General features: G+C 45.8%; 1 protein-coding gene across 3 annotated transcripts in view; it reads right to left on the bottom strand.

Annotated features, from left to right (window-relative positions):
- Nucleotides 1–742: 742 nt before the first annotated feature.
- The window catches only part of SPN (sialophorin), a 123,872-nt gene continuing 103,888 nt past the window's right edge, over nt 743–20,726 (bottom strand). For 2 of the 3 annotated variants that reach the window (XM_069651963.1, XM_069651961.1), the window contains one exon: nt 743–8,800. In XM_069651963.1, coding sequence (XP_069508064.1) covers nt 6,660–8,387 — 1,728 coding nt within the window. In that variant the 5' untranslated portion in view covers nt 8,388–8,800 and the 3' untranslated portion in view covers nt 743–6,659. Of the gene's footprint in view, nt 8,801–12,169; nt 12,227–20,726 lie in introns of all 3 variants that reach the window. The other variant, XM_069651962.1, reaches the window with a different exon arrangement.

The raw sequence follows: 20,726 nt of genomic DNA on the forward strand, positions 1-20,726 counted from the left end.
GGATTCTTGGGTGGGGAGGGGGGGCGGCGAGTGCTGAGGGAGGGGGGATCAGAGGTGAAACTCCCTGATTTTGGGTTAATGTTAATCACGCCGGAGGCAGAGAGGGGTGTTGAGATTGATGGGAGGCGTGGAAATTAGTTTTTTTGCTTCTCTATAGGTCATCTAAAATCGACTGTAAAAAATTGGTCTTTTAGTTAGGCGCCCAATACAACATCATATATATCACAAAGAACCAAAACAATGGGCCTCATTCAGAGTATGGAGGTAGTCATGGCGCTATTTGCGCCATGACTACCTCCCATATTCAATGGGGACTTACCGGTCCATTCTGACCCTGGAGGGAGTGGTAAGTCCCCATTGAAAAATCCATTCCCCATTCCTATTTGAGCCCCCATAAGGCCCCCATAGGGCTCAATGGGAATGGGGAAGAAGCTAATAATGGTACCGCAATTTGCGGTACCGTTATTAGCTCTCTGGTCCCTTAGCGGCTCCCGGTAAGGGCGCCTGGTAAAACCAGGCGCCCATTGCGAGACCCGCTAAGGGACCTTGGAATAGGGCGCAAAGGGATTACTGAGACCGATTTCCTTAACGGTGCGCGGTATCCCTTTGCGCCCACCTCGGAATGAGCCCCAATGTGTATGTCTGTGGTCCGTCTCTGGCCATGTCCCACTTTCAGCGCTCAGTAAATGAAAAAAGGCCCAGGGGTAAAGTTCCGATATTGGCAGCAACTAAAACGTTAGTCTTTCGAAGGGTGAAGCATTTATTTGATCAAAAATGAAACATTGTCAAATATTGGGACATATGGTAATGGAAGAATGCCATCTGAAATTCAGGCGAGAACTTCAAATAAAACAATGCAAATTGACTTAACAGCAAAAACCAAACCATGATTCACTCTGGGCACCTCTCTCCCACTCCCAGCCCCCACCTACTCAACTTCCAGGCACATGTTGTCCAATCACTTACATACCCTTGAATTTGATTAATAATTACTGCAAATAGCTAGAATCTTAACTTTGCCCTTCCTGCAGAGTTGCCTATACCCACTTCGACAAAGTTAGTCTGCAGTGTCTTACAAAATCACCTAAAGAAATGTATAAAAGCTAATAAATTAGTAAACCTTTTTGAGAGATTGTAATTACTCCCATTTCTTGTTTCTATGTTTCTTTCTTAGCAATGGTAAACAATTTCAGTATTTCTGAAGATGCCGGCATTTGCATGGAATTTTTCCAGCTTTCTTGCTGAGCACACTAGCAAGAACCAGGAGGACATTTCTGCTGTCTGAGTTTCGACCCAGAGAGAAAGTGCTCCGCATACGGATACTCAGCTAATCCTACAAGTAGGAAATTGATCAAGCACAGAGATTCTCCTAATCTTCCAGACACAAATTGAGCAACGGGTCATGTCACAGCAGGGAAGATTTATTTGTCCTTCAACGTGAACAAGGCTATATACAAATTGTAGATACTCTTAATGAAAATACCAAAATAGGCTTTGCCCTGTGAGCTAGCATTGGGAGATTCGGCCCACGTTCCTAGCCTCCTGATTGGCTGGCTCCCCCACCGAGGGTGCTAATGTAAGTTTCAGAAGCAACACTGCTTGATGCGGCACAAATGGTCAAAATAATAATAACAACTGGTGTAAGGCACGTTTGCACATAGTGCATAAAGACGCTTTAATCACTGATGCAGCTATTTACCAGCTTGATGGGACAGGCTTTTGACTTCATTGAGTTAGGAACATTGGCATGCAAACCGCGGCCTTCAGGCTATACGAAAATGCCTTCAATGTGTGCATCAACGAAATACATCAATATATATCAAAAAATTATTCGTTTTTATCTTTCTTTGTGGTATGGGCTGAAGTGGTAGTTTCTCTACTATTGACCTCTGAAAGTTGACTTTGTGAGTGAAGATGTTTAGCCGTGCATTGTTGAGCACCCATTTGCTTCCTGGTCCCTCCATTCCTCGGGGTTAGGGGACAAATGCAATAATTGCACCATATGAACTCCAATGGAAAATGTTAGCTAGCTGACTTCAGATTCATTTAGAATTCTCTTTTACAATATCCTTTTTGACTCGGTGGTGTAGAGTGTTTTTTTATCTGGATCTCCACCTGCGCTTGCGGCCTGTTGCTAAGTAAAGCTTTCCCCTAGTGTTCTCCTTTTTAGTAGCCCAATAAGCAGAGCAGTCCAGCTGTTTCAAAGAGACATTTAGAAGCACCACACTAAGAGGATGTGGCTAGCCACATCGACGCAAAGAGCTTCTTTTTACATATGTCTGCCCATTAGGGGGAGGAGGGGCAGATGCCCACGCACTGAAATTAGTCATTTAAAGGGGGAAAAAAAAATTTGATACGTTTTCAGACCTCTAATTTTTTTAAACAGTAACTGGTATAACCAGCACCTGCCTTTTCAGGTTGCGGGCTGGATGGCATGACAGATTGGCATATAGTGTCCAATGAGTAAAGTATAGCACCCATTCCACCTCGTCCTTTAACTGCGTTATCCCGGAGATTGCTGGTAGATCCCCCGGCTAGCAATTCACGAAGAGTGAGAGAATAAAAAAGAAAGGGCCGTGTAGGGGGGCCAAGATAGAGAGTAGGGGAGAGTGAATGAGAGAGAAAAAAAGAGAGGGGGAAGAAAGAAAGAGCAAGAGATCAGAGTTTTTGCAGATCACGGGTTCTGACACAGACCATTGTAGAAGAAGAGGTGAAGCTCAGTTTGGTCTGTAAAGCAAGGTGTGTGAGGTACAGTCGGCGCTGCAGAAACGGTATGAGGTGCAGCCTGGGCTGCAAAGCAAGATGCGAAGTGCAGGCCGAGCTGCACGACAAGGTGTGTGCCTCAGTCTGGGATGGTAGAGGAATGCTTGAGGCTCAGTTTGAGCTGTGGTGATGTCTGGCTGGAATAGACCATAGGCGTAGGCTGCAGTCTGGACTGCAAAGTAAGGCGAACGGTGCAGTCTACATTGCAGAACAATGTGTGAAGCACACTCTGGGCTGCAGAGCGTGTTGTGAGGCACACTTGCACATGCTTATCAAGGTGTGAGGTGCAGCCTAAACGGCAGAGTCATATATGAGGCACAGTATGGGCTTTGTAGGAAATAGTGAGGCGCAATCTAGGCTGCAGAGTTAAGGGTGAGACTCGTTTTGCGACGCATTGCTAAGCAAAGGAGGAGGCACGCTATGGGACTATAAAGCAAGCTGTGAGGTGCAGCCTGGTATGTTGGGCAGATGGTGTGAGAAGTCTAAAGCTCAGGGAAAAATGAAGTGGAGGCTTCAAGGCAATGCTGGAAGCACAGTCAGGGATGTAGGGTTGTTTTTTTTTTTTACACGGTCATGCACACTCTGCGGCCTGCAGCCACACTCAAAATGATTGTAAAAAAGAACAGAGCCAAGATGGTCAATACCTGGGACTTGCTAAAGGGTGCACAGATCTCAGTGTATGCCAGTGCAAGATTTAAAGCCATTCCATACATTGAATGAGAGTTCCATATCTGCCCTGTGCTCCTTACAGTAACCTCAGCGTGTGCTCTTTGCTCTGTAGCCAATCAGAATGCTGGATGTATCCGGTGGTGGAAGCCCACATGCTAATGCTGCCATTGCCTTTCCAGCCAGAATCTTTTTTTAACCCTTACCTTCCGCGTCACCGACTCTGCTCCCTCAAGTTGCGTTGGCTATCACCATTTCACTAGTCTTGGATCTGCACTCCCTCACCACTCCCTTCATGATCAGTATCAGTCCTCTTCACTCTGTGTGTGATGCAGTTATGCTCCAAAATAATCATGTCCTTTTCTTTATTCCCTGATTTGCATTCTGGGAAACACTTTTTGTAATCACGTGGTATCATGCCACAGGTGGTAATAGCAATACTACTAATGCCAAGGGATGCACGGGCTAATGATGACACCGCAAGCGCCCGTTAAAGGCACCTTTTCTCAGATCTGCTAACTCATACAGGTGGGCCATTATAGGCCAGTACAACCCTCCGCCACGGGTATTAGCACCTAACAATAAGCACTTGATTTGCATATTGCACACATACATGTTGTCGCTTGCAGCATAGAGCAGCCTTTATTATTCTCCAATCCACATTGGGACAGCAAAAGCAGGGCGCCCTGCTAAAGCGACTTGGCTCCAAAAGGGTGACAGGATAGGAGGAGTGCTTGGTGAATGTGGCAAGGACCAGTTGCTCCAGAAAGGGTAGCATCACCGACTGCTAGACTGGCGGCTCCACACTAGCAGCCCCAGCTGTGATCAGCATTAAGGCAAAGGCAGAAAAGCATGCGCGGCAACTTGGCCACTGAATTCGCGAGATGCTAGTCCATTCCTGTGTTTTTTGCCCTGCCTTCTAGTACTTGTAGTCCTGAGTTTCCTCTTTACAAATCCACGGCTTAAAGTCCCAGAAAGCAAAGGAAAAAACAGAGCTGGTCTAGCATCAACCAAATGGGGATGGGACATTGCGGCATGCATGGCAAGTACGCAAATGTGGGTGGCCCTAAACGAAGCCAATGCATGAATGTATGCCGGTGCACGGGCCATTATGGTACCCTCACAGCCTCCAATGGGTCCAGCTTTGACATTTTAAAAGACAAAAGGGGTAACCCTTAAAGGCCCTCTGCTAATGGAACCCAACAGACTTACGATGCAATCATGGCCTCCAGAGTTGGTGGCGCGGGCGGGAGGGAAAGAGAAAACGGGGAAGAGGATGAAAATGAGACATTCAACAACGGCAGGAAAAGACTTTGCAAAAGAACGTTGTGGTCAGGAAATCACACCAGGAAGTGGCAGCAGATCTTAATGACAACAAAAGTCAGTTACAGCCGGATGCTGCAGCAGCACACAACTTCACACTTCTCTGAAAAGGTGGGGCGCCAACTAGCAAAAGTGGAATACTTCTAGGCAGGCCTGAGCCTCCGAAAGGCAAGAAGTGCTCATTCTGGGGACATACTTGAACATGCATCTTTCTCGGCCTTCAGGCTATAGACATGTTAGAGGCAATGTCCTGGTAGAACATATCGTGATTTCCCTGTTGCTGTGCACCTCTGCCCAGGTTACCATTCCAAGTTTGGAGGGAGATGTAATCAGGTGAGTAGAGACGATTCACTCATTAAAATCACAGAGTGCACTCCCGTTCAGAATACGCATTTTTTAAAGGAAATACTGTTTGCAGAAAACATAACGTATAGATTCACCTCACTACACACTTTCCACCAGCATGGAGAGGCTTGGTGGAGTAAAGTCAATTGACCAAAGCCCCAACCAAATTTCAGAAACTAGAAATTCGGTCTTCATTTTTCAATTCCCGTATAAAATCGATATTTTTCCCAGCTGCTGACAGAGGGACCAATCTTTTCAATTTCCTGTTTGAGAATAACATAGATGGCTGACGAAATGCACAGGCAGCACTAGATTCTGTGCCACAGGAGTTCTGTGTCCTTGTGCAGGCAGGTCTTGTGGGTCAGAGGTCAGCTCTGCATGTCCCTTGCGCAGGCGGTCCTTGTGGGTCAGAGGTCAGCTCTGCATGCCCCTTGCGCAGGCGGTCCTTGTGAGTCAGAGGTCAGCTCTGCATGCCCCCTGCACAGGCAGTCCTTGTGGGTCAGAGGTCAGCTCTGCATGTCCCTTTCGCAGGCAGTCCTTGTCAGTCAGAGGTAAACTCTGCATGCCCGTTGCGCAGGCAGTCCTTCAGGGTCAGAGGTCAGCTCTGCATGCCCCTTGTACAGGCATTCCTTGTGGGTCAGAGGTCACCTCTGCATGCCCCTTTTCTTTAGATGGAAACCCCTACGAATGGGTCAGACCAACCTGCGTGAAGAGAGGATCGGGCTAGGCCAGTCCAAGAAGGTCCGTATTTTTCTCATCTTAATGAAGACCCTCTTTGAAAGTGGATTCTTGGCGATGGATCTACCAGAGAACCTCAGTCTGTGGCAATTTATTTTTCAAGAGCGTAGAAACGCCTGTTTGTGTCTTCTTGAAAACCTGCAAACCTTTTATGTTCTTGCAATTGAGAATGTCGAGCTTTTGGACATCACATCAGTTTAGCTTTTTCGCGCCTCAAGATATTTCATTTCTTTTTCTTCTTTTTTTTAATGGTTCTGATGCAGAATTTTGCAGGATTCAATTTAGCATTTCTGTCAATTTACCCAGAAACAAATGTCGAGGACAAACTTCATCCTTGCATGAAGTGGTGATTTGCAGGGCGGTTTGGAAGGATTTGCTTCATCCCAACATCCTATTTCACAGATGAAGTAGTACATTGCGGAGCGATTGCGAAGAACTCAAAGGATGCCATTTATCCTAACACCCTATTTCATCAGAGCAGAATGTATGGTCTTTGTAGCACAAGCATTGAGACCTTTTTCTTTCCAAAGTCCATTCTAACAGCAGTGTCTATAGATTCTATAACAACATCAAAAGTATGCAGTATCTCCTGACATACCACCAAAGGGACGGCTCTGAAATGCAAAGAAATTAGAGGCAATGAGGATGTTTTTATACTGATAGGCTAAACAAATAAGGCTTCAGTGGTGGCGTTGGTAACTCATAGCACACCAACATCAACGGTTCAAGGATTCGAGATGGTGGGCACGGTAGGGCTGAAATTGTGTTCCCAAACAACCCCACTGTTTTGCTTTCTCATAAGCCCAAACTGTATTGGGGCGGCTCTAAACTGCACTCCCGTCCCAAGGCGTGCCCATCTCTGATCGTGGTGGAGCAGGGAAGTCATTCTCTGGTGGTGGTGGTGGTGGTGATGGTGGTGGCAGCAGGGCCTCTGGACCTGTCGGGGTGGATAGTGAAGACTCCTGAACTGCAGGGATTTGGCCGTTGGACTGCGGTGGCGAAGGCGTCTCTTGCTTCTCATTGATCGATGTTGGCGCCCCACCAGTTGGCAAAAGGTCTTTGCTTCCTTCGAGCTCATTGGCATTGCCATTTACCTGACTATTTCTGCTCTGGGAAAGGAGCGGTGCTGCCTCTTCTTTAGTCGATTTAGGTGTCTGGATGTTAATGTCTTCCAGGATGACCGAAGTCTGCCGGGATTTCCTCTTGTTGAAGAAAGTGGTCAACGTTAAGCGTTTTCCTAAAGGTTCTTGTTCATTCCCCTCCACATCCACCAGCATTCCATTTTCGTCCGGCATATTGACCGGCCCTGCCCATGCGTCTTCACCACCATTCTTCTTCTTCTTCTGCGGGCCCTGAAAGCTGGTGGACCCAGTGTTTCTTTTCCTATGCACTTTCCAGATGAAGCAGACAAACAGGATCAACACAGCCAGAATCACCACAGCAATGGCAATGTACCAGTGTTTGTATTTTTCCCCGCCTGAGGACTGCCCGTTATACACTGTTATTGGAAGAGGAGTTGCGGAAGAGGGGGGGTTGGTCACTTCAGCTCTGCCACCATTTATGGTCGGGTGAGGCTTTGCGGTGCTGACATCAGAGACAGATGTTTCATGGCCTGAATCCTGGGCTGGACCGCGTGAATGGTGATTGGTTGAATATGCAGTGGTCTTCTTTGACAGCGCAGGATTTTGACTACTAGGGGATACAGGGGGGGTCATGCTTCCTAAGTCATCTTCGCCCCCACTGATCAGATCACTGACATTGGCTGTCTTCTTGATTGTGGAAATCTCGGGTACGGAGGGTGATCCAGTGGGCACAGAAGATGCTGAAGTGCCTTCGAGCACACCTGCCTGCTGGCTGCCATTGATCTTTATCCTGAATATGGTGTCTGCGGCAGGTGAAAGAGTTGGTGCCAAGGCAATTGTACTTGTGGAAATAGAATCATTTTGAGGGGAGAGTTGGGGCTTTAAAGGTGGAACTGATGTTTCTTCTGCTGTGCTCAATAAGACCTGAGTTGTTGGGGCATCCACTGTTTTCCCACTGGTAGCTGAATGTTTGGTTTCATTATTGCCCCCAAGCAGAGGCTTCACTGGTGGCTGGGAAACAGTCACTAAAGTGACCTGCTCCAAGCGAAGGTTGTCCTGATGAGTGACCTGGGAGGAAGAGGGTATTTCAGTGGAAAGACTGAAAACGATACTGAATGAAGTAGTCAGCTCCTCTTGGAATGTTTCATCCTCCACTGCAGATGTTGCCTCGGTGGCTTTGGCCCCAAGGAGAGGCTTGACTGACAGCTTGGAAGCAGTCACTAGATTGACCTTCTCGGAGCGGATCTCCTGATGAGTGACCTGGGCGGAAGAGGATATTTCTGTGGAAAGACGGGCTAGGATACTGGATGAAGTAGTTAGCTCTTGTGAGAACGGTATATTCTTCACCTTAGGTGTTGCCTCGGCGTCTGTGATATCTGCACCAAACACTGCCCACTGCAACAATATGACCAGCAATAGTGCCTGGGCTGTTACTCTCACTGTGTTCCTCTTTGTTCCCAGTGGCCCCATCTTGGATATTTTGGTCTTGAAGTTGAAAGCGTGTATCCTTCTGTCTATTCTCCACCGCGTTGAGGGCAAAATTCGCAGAAAATTGCAACTTTGCTGTGGTTCACAGGGTGCACAAGCCCAGTGCTTACAGTAAGTGAATTCTAGAACATACAGGAAATAGATACTAGATGTTCGCAGGAAGTAGACACACAAGAAGAGAATTACATAATCCAAACACAGTGACCAGCAGGTATCCACAGGAAGTGGGTTGTTGTCCCACAGGAAGTGACCTTTAAGGGCACAGGAAATATTCTCCAGAAATGTGTCAACAGATCCCACAGGAAGTCGGCACTTGGTTATACAGGAAGCGATTGTCAGGTATCCACTCAAAAGTGCTCCTCCAACTTCAAAACCCCTGGTAAGTCATTGAAAGCCTGTATAAAAAAAAAACACATTGTTAAATACATGGCAGGCGGTATCACAGAACATCACTGCATGTCAGAGCTGACCAACACATTGGGTAGTAGACTTTCATAATACACACAATAAAGACACTTTAACATGGCATCAGATAACAGAAAGATAAAACAACGGCACACCGCCCCGAGGGATGCCGACAGACACAATGGCCCTCATTACGACCCTGGCGTTGGACCATGGTGCTGCTAGCACCATGGTCCATGCCGGTCTCCGCCATGGTGGATGGCGGAATTACCGCCCCATCACAAGGTTGGCGGGGGCGGTAATTCCCCATTCACCATTTGCCCTTCCCCATTCCCATTTTGCCCCATAGGGCATAATGGGAATGGGGAAGGCGATAATTACGGCACCGCTAATAGCGGTTGCCGTAATTATCGCCAAGGTCCCTTTGCGGCACGCATTTTAACGGCTGGTCTACACCAGCCATTAAGTACGGGTCCCGCAAAGGGACCTTGTAATCAGGCTGTAACGGTTCAACGGCGCCGCCGCCTTTTACGGCGCCTGTTAAACCATTACCGCCTGGGTCGTAATGAGGGCCAATGCAACTGTGACAACCAGCGGTGGGGGGTCATTCACAGAAGGACAATCTTTGACATCCTGATGGGAACAGACTGACACAGGCGGCCAAAGACCCGAGTGTTTCACCAAAGCATGCACCTTTCCGCAGTCCTCATGTGAGCAGACACACCTAATGCAGCAGTGACACCCAATACCCATGCCAGTCAGTTCTTTTTGTTCATTGCTGTCTCTACCAAGGGGGACGAGGAGCGCATTACATGACTCGGACCTTGAGGAGCCAGGGGAGCTGGGTGAGAGCGGAGAGCTGTGAGAATGTTTGGGTAAGTGGAGGATGAGTCTTGCTGCTGGCTTTAAAAATCCCCAATTCATACTTCAATGATGTTTGAAACCTAGAACTCATTCAAACAATAAGGGCCTGATTCAGAAAGATTTTTATAATGGCGCAAGCCCATAGGAAAACAATCCATGAATCAGGCCCTAAATGAGCTGTGCAGATGAAACTGTTTAAAATGGATCAAACAAAATAGCCCTACCTCTTCATTTTACAAATGGAGAGATACAGAGACAATCCATGAAATATGCATCGAAATGCGCCTGTTAAAATATTATTAATGTCAGAACTTCTTTCTTATATTCATAGCAATTGCAGGAGTGGCCATGGCACAGGTGGGGAATTTGCACACAAGTGATAGTTCAGATCAGGGCGACAGTGACTAGTGCCAGGCAATCGCAACATAAGAACATAAGTGAAAAGACAGAACCGACGAAGTTGGTCGTTAGCATCACTACCAAAAGAAGAATGATGCAATGGACAACCTGCAATGGGATAGTTGAATCTTAGCCTGGGGATCAGACATCTGCCTGACATGTTAGATCTAATGAGGTTGCCCAATTGTTTGGTTATGGGGGCTGGTCATCTATCGGGGCTCTCTTGTTTCTACTCTTTGCATATTCAGAGCTCGGATAGAGCTGCTTAGGAATTTTAGCTACTGAGGTTCAGGGGAATTGACTCTCCTACTCCTTGATCTAAAATATTTAACCCGTAAATAAGCTAAGGGATATTTCATTTGGTTTCGCTATGCCAAAGTTTATTTTACAGGTAAATTCAATAGCCATGACCCCTTATTTTCAATATCATTTTAAACAAGTACTGGCAATGCCAACTCTTTTGGCTTTTGGGCCGGCATGGAAAAGGCATTTGCCAGGCACTGCGTTAGCGGTAATAACTGACCATTGATGGTAGCAGCAGCAAAAAGAAGTGAGTACCTGGGCATCTAATGGCAGTGCCTGGAAAATGCTGAATATCTATGCACAAGGCAAAACAGTTGGCTTGTTTTTTCCAGGACTTTAGTGAAGAACACGCATAGTGCTTATAAATCGAGTGGCTGAAGGTCATTAACTTTCAGAAGACTGCTTTAAAAACAGAACGCTGGCAGGCACTTTGAGCTCAAAGCTTGATCGTAAGTCTTGCTAAGCCTAGCTCAAAGAGATTCTCAGAGGATGTGTTTTAGGCACAGAGGGGCAGGAAGTGGGTGGGAATGGCCATAGGGGAAATAGCATGGCCATGGGCAGTTAATGTGTGGGTAAATAACCAAACAACTCCTGCAAGCTTTTCAACCCTCCTCATATGCCATTTCTCCCGAGCTGTACTCTAATGCAATAGTTTCAGCGTATAGATGGTGCTTAAGTAGCCAAAACCAAAAAGAGTGATTGGCTCCAGACTAACCTCAACTTCTATGTATCCTCTGACAATGTCTGCAAGAGAAGCAAACACTGGAGTTGAATTGGGGAGGTCCAACATTCCTCTGCAGATTGTATTTCTTTTTACAATGTATAGCTTGGCTGCACCACTAAAACCCAATAATCCCAGGCCATACAAGCCTACCATTTTAATCTTCCCTTTATAGCCCCGTTTCACATAGGCCATGGGTTGATCATTAAACGAGAGGCAAAGATAAAAATCCCTCCAAACACCAGTGCCATGCGTCTGTCTTGTCTCTCCATAGCAGGGAAATTGGTCATTCTGGAGGCAAATGGTATTCCCAAGTAGTCAAAAGAATTGGCATTCTAAATTTGTGTTGAGCCCAAGATTTATTCCTTCTACCAAAAGCCAAAATAGCAGATTTGGATGGATTAATGGTTAATCCAAAATTATTCATAAATATAACGTATGCATCTAATTAATATTTGTAGAGTTCTGAGTTCTCGGAAGGGGAACACCGCCATCAGCGTAGGATAGCACAGGTACCTTAAAATCAGCCACACAGGGAACATGAAGTGCAAAGACGTTGATAGAGGGAATTGGTAAATAGGCTAAATAGGAGCGAGAGCAGAGAGAACATCTATTTTTATTCGGCTTACGCCATTAAGAATTTTAAACAGTACAGTACATAGCATATCCCGAAAAGGTGACATTTGCACAATAAAACATAAGAATTTCCAGGCACCAATCAAAGTTAAACACTTTACAAATTTTCATTAGCAATTAGAGAGGCCAAACTATTTTTTAGAAACAGTGCTTTAACAAATTCACCCATATCCATTAGGACATTAATATCATTAATACTTAGAAGAAAATTAATTGCTTCAGCTGTAGTTGTGATGTTGTACTCAATAAGCTGTGGCACCTACGCAACAGTCTTTGAAATGTCAAGTAAGTGATTACAGAGCAGCATAAAGTGTAACAGCATGTCACTGTTCCCAGAACCACAGACCCAGAGCCTGGTGTTGCACGCCTGCTCATACGCCCCCTCTCATACGCCCCCTCTCATACGCCCCCTTAAAGGTAAGACATTCAAACTCACCATTAAAGCGATCCTTCTATATTCCGAGGACCTCATTTGTACAATCACCTTATTGACCTGAAACACACGCAGAGCAGCAATTGTAAATTCATACCATGGCTTATCATTCTTTCATAATCGATCTATTTTTTAAAAGCGCCATATTTGTTTTCCCGTTAAACAGCTTCATAAAATCTAAACCCCAGCATTTACACAAATATATACAATTTTTAAGCCAGGATTATTTTACCCGGGGAAACGGGGTCCACTGCTATTCGTTTTTTTATTGCATACCGCATGTTCTTACGCTGAGTTAAAATACTAGTACTAGGAACTACCAATTCAGCTGGCAGCGCTCCCCCCGGCGTTCTGGTCCTAAGTGCGAGGACCTTAACAAACTATTTTGGATACAATATAATGTCGTGAGGTCCAAGTGTCCACACACTTCACAACCGTAAAGGACTGCAGCATTAACTTAAACTTTCGACAGAAGCACCTCAAGGCATTTATCCACCCTACGCCCTCAAAACTTGTAATAAAATCTGTCCAGGCCCCCAAGTCCCATGCGTGGCTTAGCTTATTTACTAACATACTTACATGTCCACCCCAACTACAATTCTTGGTACAGACAATCCCCAAATAATTGTAGGTGTCTGTAACCTCAATGCTCACATTATTGATCTTCCAGACGTGTTTTCTTTTTTTCTTACCAAAAACAACTGTTTTGGATTTAGAGAAATTCTAACTCAAACCATGAGACCCAAAGTAGCTAGCTGGATAGTTCAAGCTATATCCGAGACCCTTTGGTGTAAAGTCCAACAAAATTGCATCGCCAGCATACAAAAATGCAGGATAGCTACAGGCATTCAGTGCCGGAGGAAATGTTAAACCCTGCTGACCACTGGGATTAAAATCCGACAGAAAAATTATGAATAGCAGGTGGGCTAACGGACATCCCTGCCTAACGCTCATGTTAGTTCCCAATTCCATCGGCAGCCTAGAGCACCGACTGCGTTCTGGAATAAAGGTAAATAACCAGCTGAAATAAATCCATAGGACAGCAAGTTTAAATAATGTATTCCAAAGGGTTGCCCAATCAAGTGTATCAAAGGCCTTTGCCAGATCCAAAAATGCAGCAAAAATCCATCCTTGCCTGATTCCCACATATTTCCTGATCACAGTGTTCAGAACCAAACAGTGATCTATTGTGCCATAGCCCTTCAAGAATCTGGCCTGGCAGATTGGCAATATAATTATTATTCAACATCACCCACTCCTCCAATCTTGAGGCGAGACAGCCTGCAAACATCTTACCAGCCGTGTCCAGGAGGGATATTGGACGATAGGAATGGCGATCACAGTAGGATGCTTTTTTAAACACGGGAATGATCATACTCTTAGCCCATGATGCGGTAATCGCTTGGGCCTGAGCAATCCCATTGAAAACGCTCAACAAAATTGCGGTCCACCAACCTTGGATCAGTTTACAGGCCTCCGGGCTTATGCCATCAGGATCAGGGGCTTTATTTTATTTATTCATTTGAATTTATAAAGCACACAGGTGGCCCGGGGGCATCGTGGCGCTGTTACAGTAGAGTTTACTTGGTTACAGTGATTGCAGGGTTATGAAAAGAAAACATACAATAGAAGAGTTAGTTAAAGTGCTGATACAAATGATAAGGTGAGAACAGTTATAATGTCATTTACAGATATGCCGCTTCAAAAACTGAGCAGGTTCCAGTGTTACAGTGGAGCCTGCCGATCTTTGTTCAGAAGGGCAAGATTAGTTGAACAGATGGTTTTGAGTGCTTTGCGGAAGGGTGTGAGGGAGGTTTCTTTCCTAATGGCGTAGGGTAGCACGTTCCAATTTTTAGTTGCTAGAAAGGGAAAGCTCGCCCCTCCGGCTTTGACTCTTTTGACGGTAGGGACGAGGAGCTGGTTGGAATGCTCTGCTCTCTTGGGCCTACTGGACGTGGAATGGTTGATTTTTTCCGAAAGATAGGGGGGTGCTGTGTGGGAGAGGCACATGTGTGTGATGGTGAGCGTTTTGAAAAGTATTAGTTCTCTGACTGGGAGCCAATCGGCATATGGCTGTGAGATGTGCTCCTTTTGGGGAGTGCTTAGTGCCGCCCGAAGAGCGTTATTTTGGGTAATTTGTCAAGGTTTTTTGCTGAAGTGCCTAAAAACAGGGCGTTGCAGTAGTCCAACCTGGCCCCGATGGTGGCCCTAGCTATAGTAAGGCAGTTTTTGGAGGAGAGGTGCAGTTTGACAGTGTTAATGTTTTTAATGGTAGGCGCTGCAGACGATGAGATGGCACAGACTTGACGTGTCATTGAGAGTGTGGAGTCAAGGTAGACTCCCAGTATTTTGACTGCTGCAGAGGCCGTGATTACAGTGTTCTTAATGCAGAAGGAACTGTATTGACAGTCAAATTTGTTGAGAATTTCCTTAGGGCCTACCAGAAGGATTTCTGTTTTGTCCCCATTGAGACACAAACCATTTGTCGCCATCCAGGCTTGAATAATAGCATATGTTTTGCTGAGTGAGGCAGACTCCAATTCTTAGGAACCCGAAAGGGGGAGGAGTACTTGAGTATCATCGGCATAGTTCATATATGCTATGCCGTGATTGTCCAGTTCATTAAAAAGCGGTAGAGTGAAGATGTTGTACAATGTGGGTGAGGTGCAGGAGGCTTGTGGGACTCCGCAATGGATGGTGGTGGGAGCAGCACAGGCCTGGTCAGAAAACACTCTTGTGAGTCTTCCTTAGCGGAATGAGGTGATCCAGGATGTGGCTTCATGTGAGAATTGGGCAGCATCACTGAGGTGTCTGCAGAGGGTCTTATGGTCTACAAGATCAAAAGCTGCAGACAAATCAAGGACCAAGAGAAGCGCTGGCTTGCCTTTGTCCATGATTTCCCCTAATTGGTTTTTTAGGTCGAGTAGGGCCGACTCAGTTCCGTGGCGTGGGCGGAAGCCTGATTGTCTCTTAACCAGGATGTTGTTGGTTTCCGGGAAATGTTGAATTTGTAAGTATGTAGCTTTGTCTAATATTTTTAGAAGAAATGGAACAGTAGTTATGGGCCTATAATTATTAGGTGAGTCAGGATCTAAGGAGTTTTTTTTAATAGGGATCACCGTCATCACTTTTACTACCCCGAAAACCCTGGGCAACAAGAGCCCAGAACCCTTTCGTATAATTTTCCCTCACCTATTTATCCAGTCGTTCCCATTGGGACTCAATATAAGTCAACTTCTTAACTTTTAACCGTTTTTTATATGCAGCTTTTAGATTGTGCAATTTCCCTTGCATTATGCTTATTCACCTTGCAATGCAAAACAACTCCCTTTTTGCCGTCGGACATTCCTTATCAAACCAGGGCACATCTTGATACGATTTTTGGGGAGAGGTGATTAACGCAAATTCCTTTGAGCGATATTCCCTCGAAATTAGAGTGGTCAGCTCCTCAGAGGCCCAGATTACTTGGCCATATGAACTGGCCCTCGAGCTTATAACAGCAGCCAAACTATTTGCATCCTCCTTGCCCAAAAGTAGTGCCAGCGAATCAGCGGTCAATTTTACGGAAGCCGTTTCCAGAATATACCCCTTGCTTTCTAGGGTTATGTTTGACAGAGTCCCCCATTTTCCAGACAAGGACAATAGGATTGTGGTTGCTTTCTGGTCTAATATAGACATAAACATGATGTACTTGTGAGTATAAAAAGCAATCGATCAAACAATAGTCTAATAGCGACTCTCTGAACCCCAATCTATCAGTAATTTTAGGGGGATTATCCCACAGACATCTGGCGTTAAGCCCCACTAACGAGAATTGTTGCATAAATAAATCAAGCAGACGCCCATAGGGATTGCCCTTTATGAGGCATTTATTATGCTCTGGAATGCCACGAGCTGCTTCTAGCTCCTTCCAGCCTAAGAAGGAATCATTAACTTTTCCCAACTTTGAGTTGAAATCCCCCACAATAATTAAACTCTCATTACGAATAGATAGCACTAAATTTGCCAGCAATTATGAGCTGCGAAGAAATTAATAATACTCTCCTTAGTGTGCAAATATATATTAACAACTATAAGCTGGGTGCAAGAGCCAGATTTTAGGGAAAAGGAGGTTACTATTCCCTGGTCCCTAATACTTGCGACCAATTCTACAGACCTGCAAAGTTGCATTACCTTTAGTAAGGCGTCCTGCGCTGCATTGGAGAGCTGCAGAGGCGATGACCCAAAATTAAGGAAAGCTTCACGCAGACAGCCTTCATCGTTCAACCATGTTTCTTGCAGGCAGATCACATCATGTCTTTCTAACCAGGACTTCCACTCTGGACCACCTAACCTATTAAGCACCCACGCCACATTCCAATTTACTAGCTTAAACAGGCTATTTTGTACTTTTTCAGCCGCAACCACTTTGTGCCACACACTGTGGCACATGTCTTCAGCCAAGACGCAGCTTCTTCCTCCAGACGCATCACCCCGTGGCTCAAAGCCCCTTATCTGGAGGTGTCTGTTTCATACAGGCATCTAGCCTCTCTGAAGTTTGTTTGAATATATTATTGCCATATACCCCATATATATATATATATATATATATATATATATATATATATATATATATATATATATATATATATTAATTAAATTTGACTGAAAAAAGGTCAAACAAATTCGATCAAATGATTTAGGTCAAATATGCTAATACCATATACCTATCCGCCGGTACAAACCATGTGTGATGCAGATGAGGGCGGGGGCATCCCAAAACCCCACCAAATCCCTCTTGGTAGGTATCGGAGCAGTCACCTTGCCACTCCTGCTAAAGCCCACCACTGCAGTGTTCTTCTCACGAGCAGCTTCTAGTGCAAGTCCCTTTGGAATTCCCCATAGATATTAATATGAGCCATAGCTTGGAGCAGTCAACTGAACTGAAAGCTAGGGACATAAACGCAGCATGCAGGTTTAATCTTTTCACAACTAAGGATTGTGTCACAGTATGTCCTTCGTTAAGGTCCCAGATGGACAGACAGACATGGTTGCAGCAGCGGTACCCGAAATGCATTGTCTGAGGTCCTGGGAAGCACAGAGTCATAACCTAGAATTTATGCTATGTCCATTCACAGGGATGTGGTCATGCAGAGGGCTAAGGTGATGGCGTGCAGACAGACATGGGTTCAGCTATGACAGCCTGGGACCATTCACAATACTGGAATTATATGAGGTCATGGAGAGAATGCTGGAATTGACCTACATCCTTGGATGTGTGCAGCAGTGACACCAACTGTACATTCACAGTACTGAGGTCCTGTAGAGAGCAGGAAGCAAACCTTGGTGCAGCAATGACAACCAGTGCCCTGTCATAGAAAGGAAATGTCTGATGTGTTGGGCGACTATGGGGGTGCAGCAGCAGCACCCAGTGGCCATTCACATGTGTTTTTTTGATCTAGCCTGGTAGCAGCAGATTGAAAATATTGTCGCCAATTTAATGCATACCTTCAAAGACGGCTAGAGGTAAGCTCCATTAGTCTATTATCACCTGTATAGTAAAGCTGTCAGGCAATGAGGCCCAAGGTTACAGAGGGCTGAATGTGAAAATGCCCTTTTTAAGATGGTTGGAGGGTTTGGCTCACATTTTATTTATTTATTTATTATTACATTTGTATGAAGCACCTAACCCTCAGGATCCTAGGCTCATTGCTTAAGAATATGGTTACAGATTGTACTGGCTTAAGAGATTGGTTACATGGTTTAAGAATATGGTTACAAATTGTGCAGGCTTAAGCGATTGGTTACAAGTGGTGCAGACTTAAAGCATATGGTTACAAGGCATATAGACGTAAGCTGTAGGTTGCAAGTCCTGAGGGCTTAGGAATATGGTTACACGTAATACAAGTTTGAGGATGTTGTTACTTTGCAAACTTAGATATACTTAGATACAATTAACAAGCTTGAGGGTGTTGTTACAATGCAAACTTGGATATACAATTTGAGTTGTACATAGGAGCGTTGTACAGTGCAAAGTGAGAGTAGGCAGTTACATTTTCAAAAATTAAAGTGTTATGCAGTTGCGAAATAAGTAGTACCTAGTAGTTGGGTAGCACAATGTAATGGCAGGTAATTGCGGTCCGTCCATTAAAGAGGTCAGGCGGAGAGCTGCGAGGAGGTGCAGTCTGGCAGAAAGCTCTCTTTCTTTTTTTCCTGCTGAAAGCTCAGTCTTTCTTTGCCTTTCATAGAAGGCAGAGGGCTTAAAAACCCATTTTGACCGCGGAGCGGCCGCGGAGAGCTGCAAGGAGGTGCAGTCTGGCAGAAAGCTCTCTTTCTTTTTTTTCCTGCTGAAAGCTCAGTCTCTCTTTGCCTTTCATAGAAGGCAGAGGGTTTAAAAACCCATTTTGGCCGCGGAGAGCTGCAAGGAGGTGCAGTCTGGCAGTCCGGCAGCTGGGCAGGATGGCGGCCAAGACCGATTTCATAGAGAGCGTGATCGATCTGGAAGAAAAGGCGATCGTCTGAGAGTCCAGGAGTACAAAGAAGAGTCTTGTCCTGGAAGATGGATTGTATACCCAAGGGGACGTGGGCCGCCTCCTGAGAAGCGGGCGCTACACAACGAAGGACCCCCTGGAAAGACCTGACCGCAAAGCCCCTACCGCTCTATCCATTCCTTGTCCTCCTTCCCCCTCCTCGTTCCCTCAGAACCTAATCAGCGAAATCAGAAAAAGACCCGACTTTCCGGAATCACCAGTCATTTACCCCAAACAGAAGAGTGACTTTGCACAACACGTGCTCCCCCTAATCCCCCCCTGAGATCCCCTCACAAACACAACTCACGTCGAGGTGGTGGCTCGATTTGGGTGCGACTCGCGCTTCTGGACGCAGGGCTTCCTCTTCCTCCTCCGACGAACTGTGCTGGGAGGTGGGCCGTCCCCCGAAGACAGGGAGTGACCAATTGGAGGACCAAGAGATCGTCAGCGGGAAATGGGAGGGCGCAGCAGTTCGCCCCTCGTCGGTTGGCTCTGTGGGTCCTCAGGGGAATACCCGGGCTCTACTTTGGGGGAGAGAAAAGGCACGTGCATATTGAAGGTAGAGGACGAAGGCCAACAGTGTCCAGACCTGCCGTCCCCCTCCACTATAAAAATCTCCAAAGTCACCGAAAAATCCCTCACGGAGCAACGTACGAACACTTGGAAACCTAATAAAGAGAAAACAAACGCCAAAAAAGAGAAAGTGCTCAATCATCCTTCAAACCTAAAGGAATCAACTAAGGATAACGAAACTGAACAACCATTACCCAAATTATGCCCAACTCTTGAGAACGAAGTGCATCCAGTAACAGCAAGGGGCGAATTATCGAGCCCACACTAAGACCTAACTGACTTTAAGGAAAACCACCTGTTAAATGTAACCGTAATCAATTTGGATGATCACAAAGACCCAGACATAGACGACCTTAATATGCTGAGAGAACACAACGGGGGAAAAGCCCCGACCAACTTCGCCTCCGACAATGTCAAAGGAGCGACCACCCCGGGAGAGCTTAATAGAACACTGAATCACTCACCCCCGGGGTAAAAAAGCAAAAGAGACACTCACGAGTCAAAAATACACAAACCTCTTGAGACACAGAGTCCTCAAAGAAAATTAAAAGGTTACTCACCGTAGTGACCACCTTACTCCTAGTCCATAGTCCCCTTTCCTCCATACTTATGTGACATTCTGTCCTGTGGGACGGGACCGGAGCACTTTGTAAAAAGCATCACATTTTTCCAAAAATGTGTCCGTCCTCTCTTTTTATGCGGGGTACCGCACGTGGCCGTAACCCCGCCCTTCTTAGCCAAATAAAACAATTGCATCGGCCATCAGTCCTTTTCTATCGCCTTTAAGCAATAACAGAGCAACCTAATTAGAGGGGACGGCGGGCTGGCGTATGGAGGAAAGGGGACTATGGACTAGGAGTAAGGTGGTCACTACAGTGAGGAACCTTTTAATACTCCTACGTCCCGTCCCCTTTCCTCCATACTTATGGGAGATTCACAAGCACTCCTCACAAGAATTACGGGTGGATGGAAAACTCCTTACTGAAAAAGGTTTTTGAGCACAACATGGCCAAAGTGAGCATCAGCTCTGGAGATCAGATCCAAACAGTAGTGTTTACAAAAAGCCGATGGAGAGGCCCATGTAGCCGCTTTCGCGATGGTCTCCCAGGGGACATACTTTTGAAAAGCAACCGCAGCTGCTTTGCCCCATAGCAGGTGTGCATGAATCCCTTTAGGAGGTTGGAGGCCCTGAACAGTGTAAGACTCCATAATACAGGCAGCAATCCATCTGGAGATAGTCGCTTTGGAGGCCTGTTTACCCTGTGGATTACCAAAATTAACCAACAGCTGAGAAGAACTCCTAAATTCAGATGTTCTGTCCAGATAGAAATTAAGAGCTCTTCTAACATCCAGGCAATGCAAAACCCTTTTGGCTTCCGAAGCCGGGTTTGGGAAGAAGAAGTGGGAGGAGATTGACTGATTTAGATGAAAATCTGAGACCACTTTCGATAGGAAAGAAGTATTCGCCCTCAGGACAA

The sequence above is a fragment of the Ambystoma mexicanum genome, chromosome 3p (assembly GCF_040938575.1).
Source record: "Ambystoma mexicanum isolate Mex_15411 chromosome 3p, UKY_AmexF1_1, whole genome shotgun sequence".
Lineage (NCBI taxonomy): Eukaryota > Metazoa > Chordata > Amphibia > Caudata > Ambystomatidae > Ambystoma > Ambystoma mexicanum.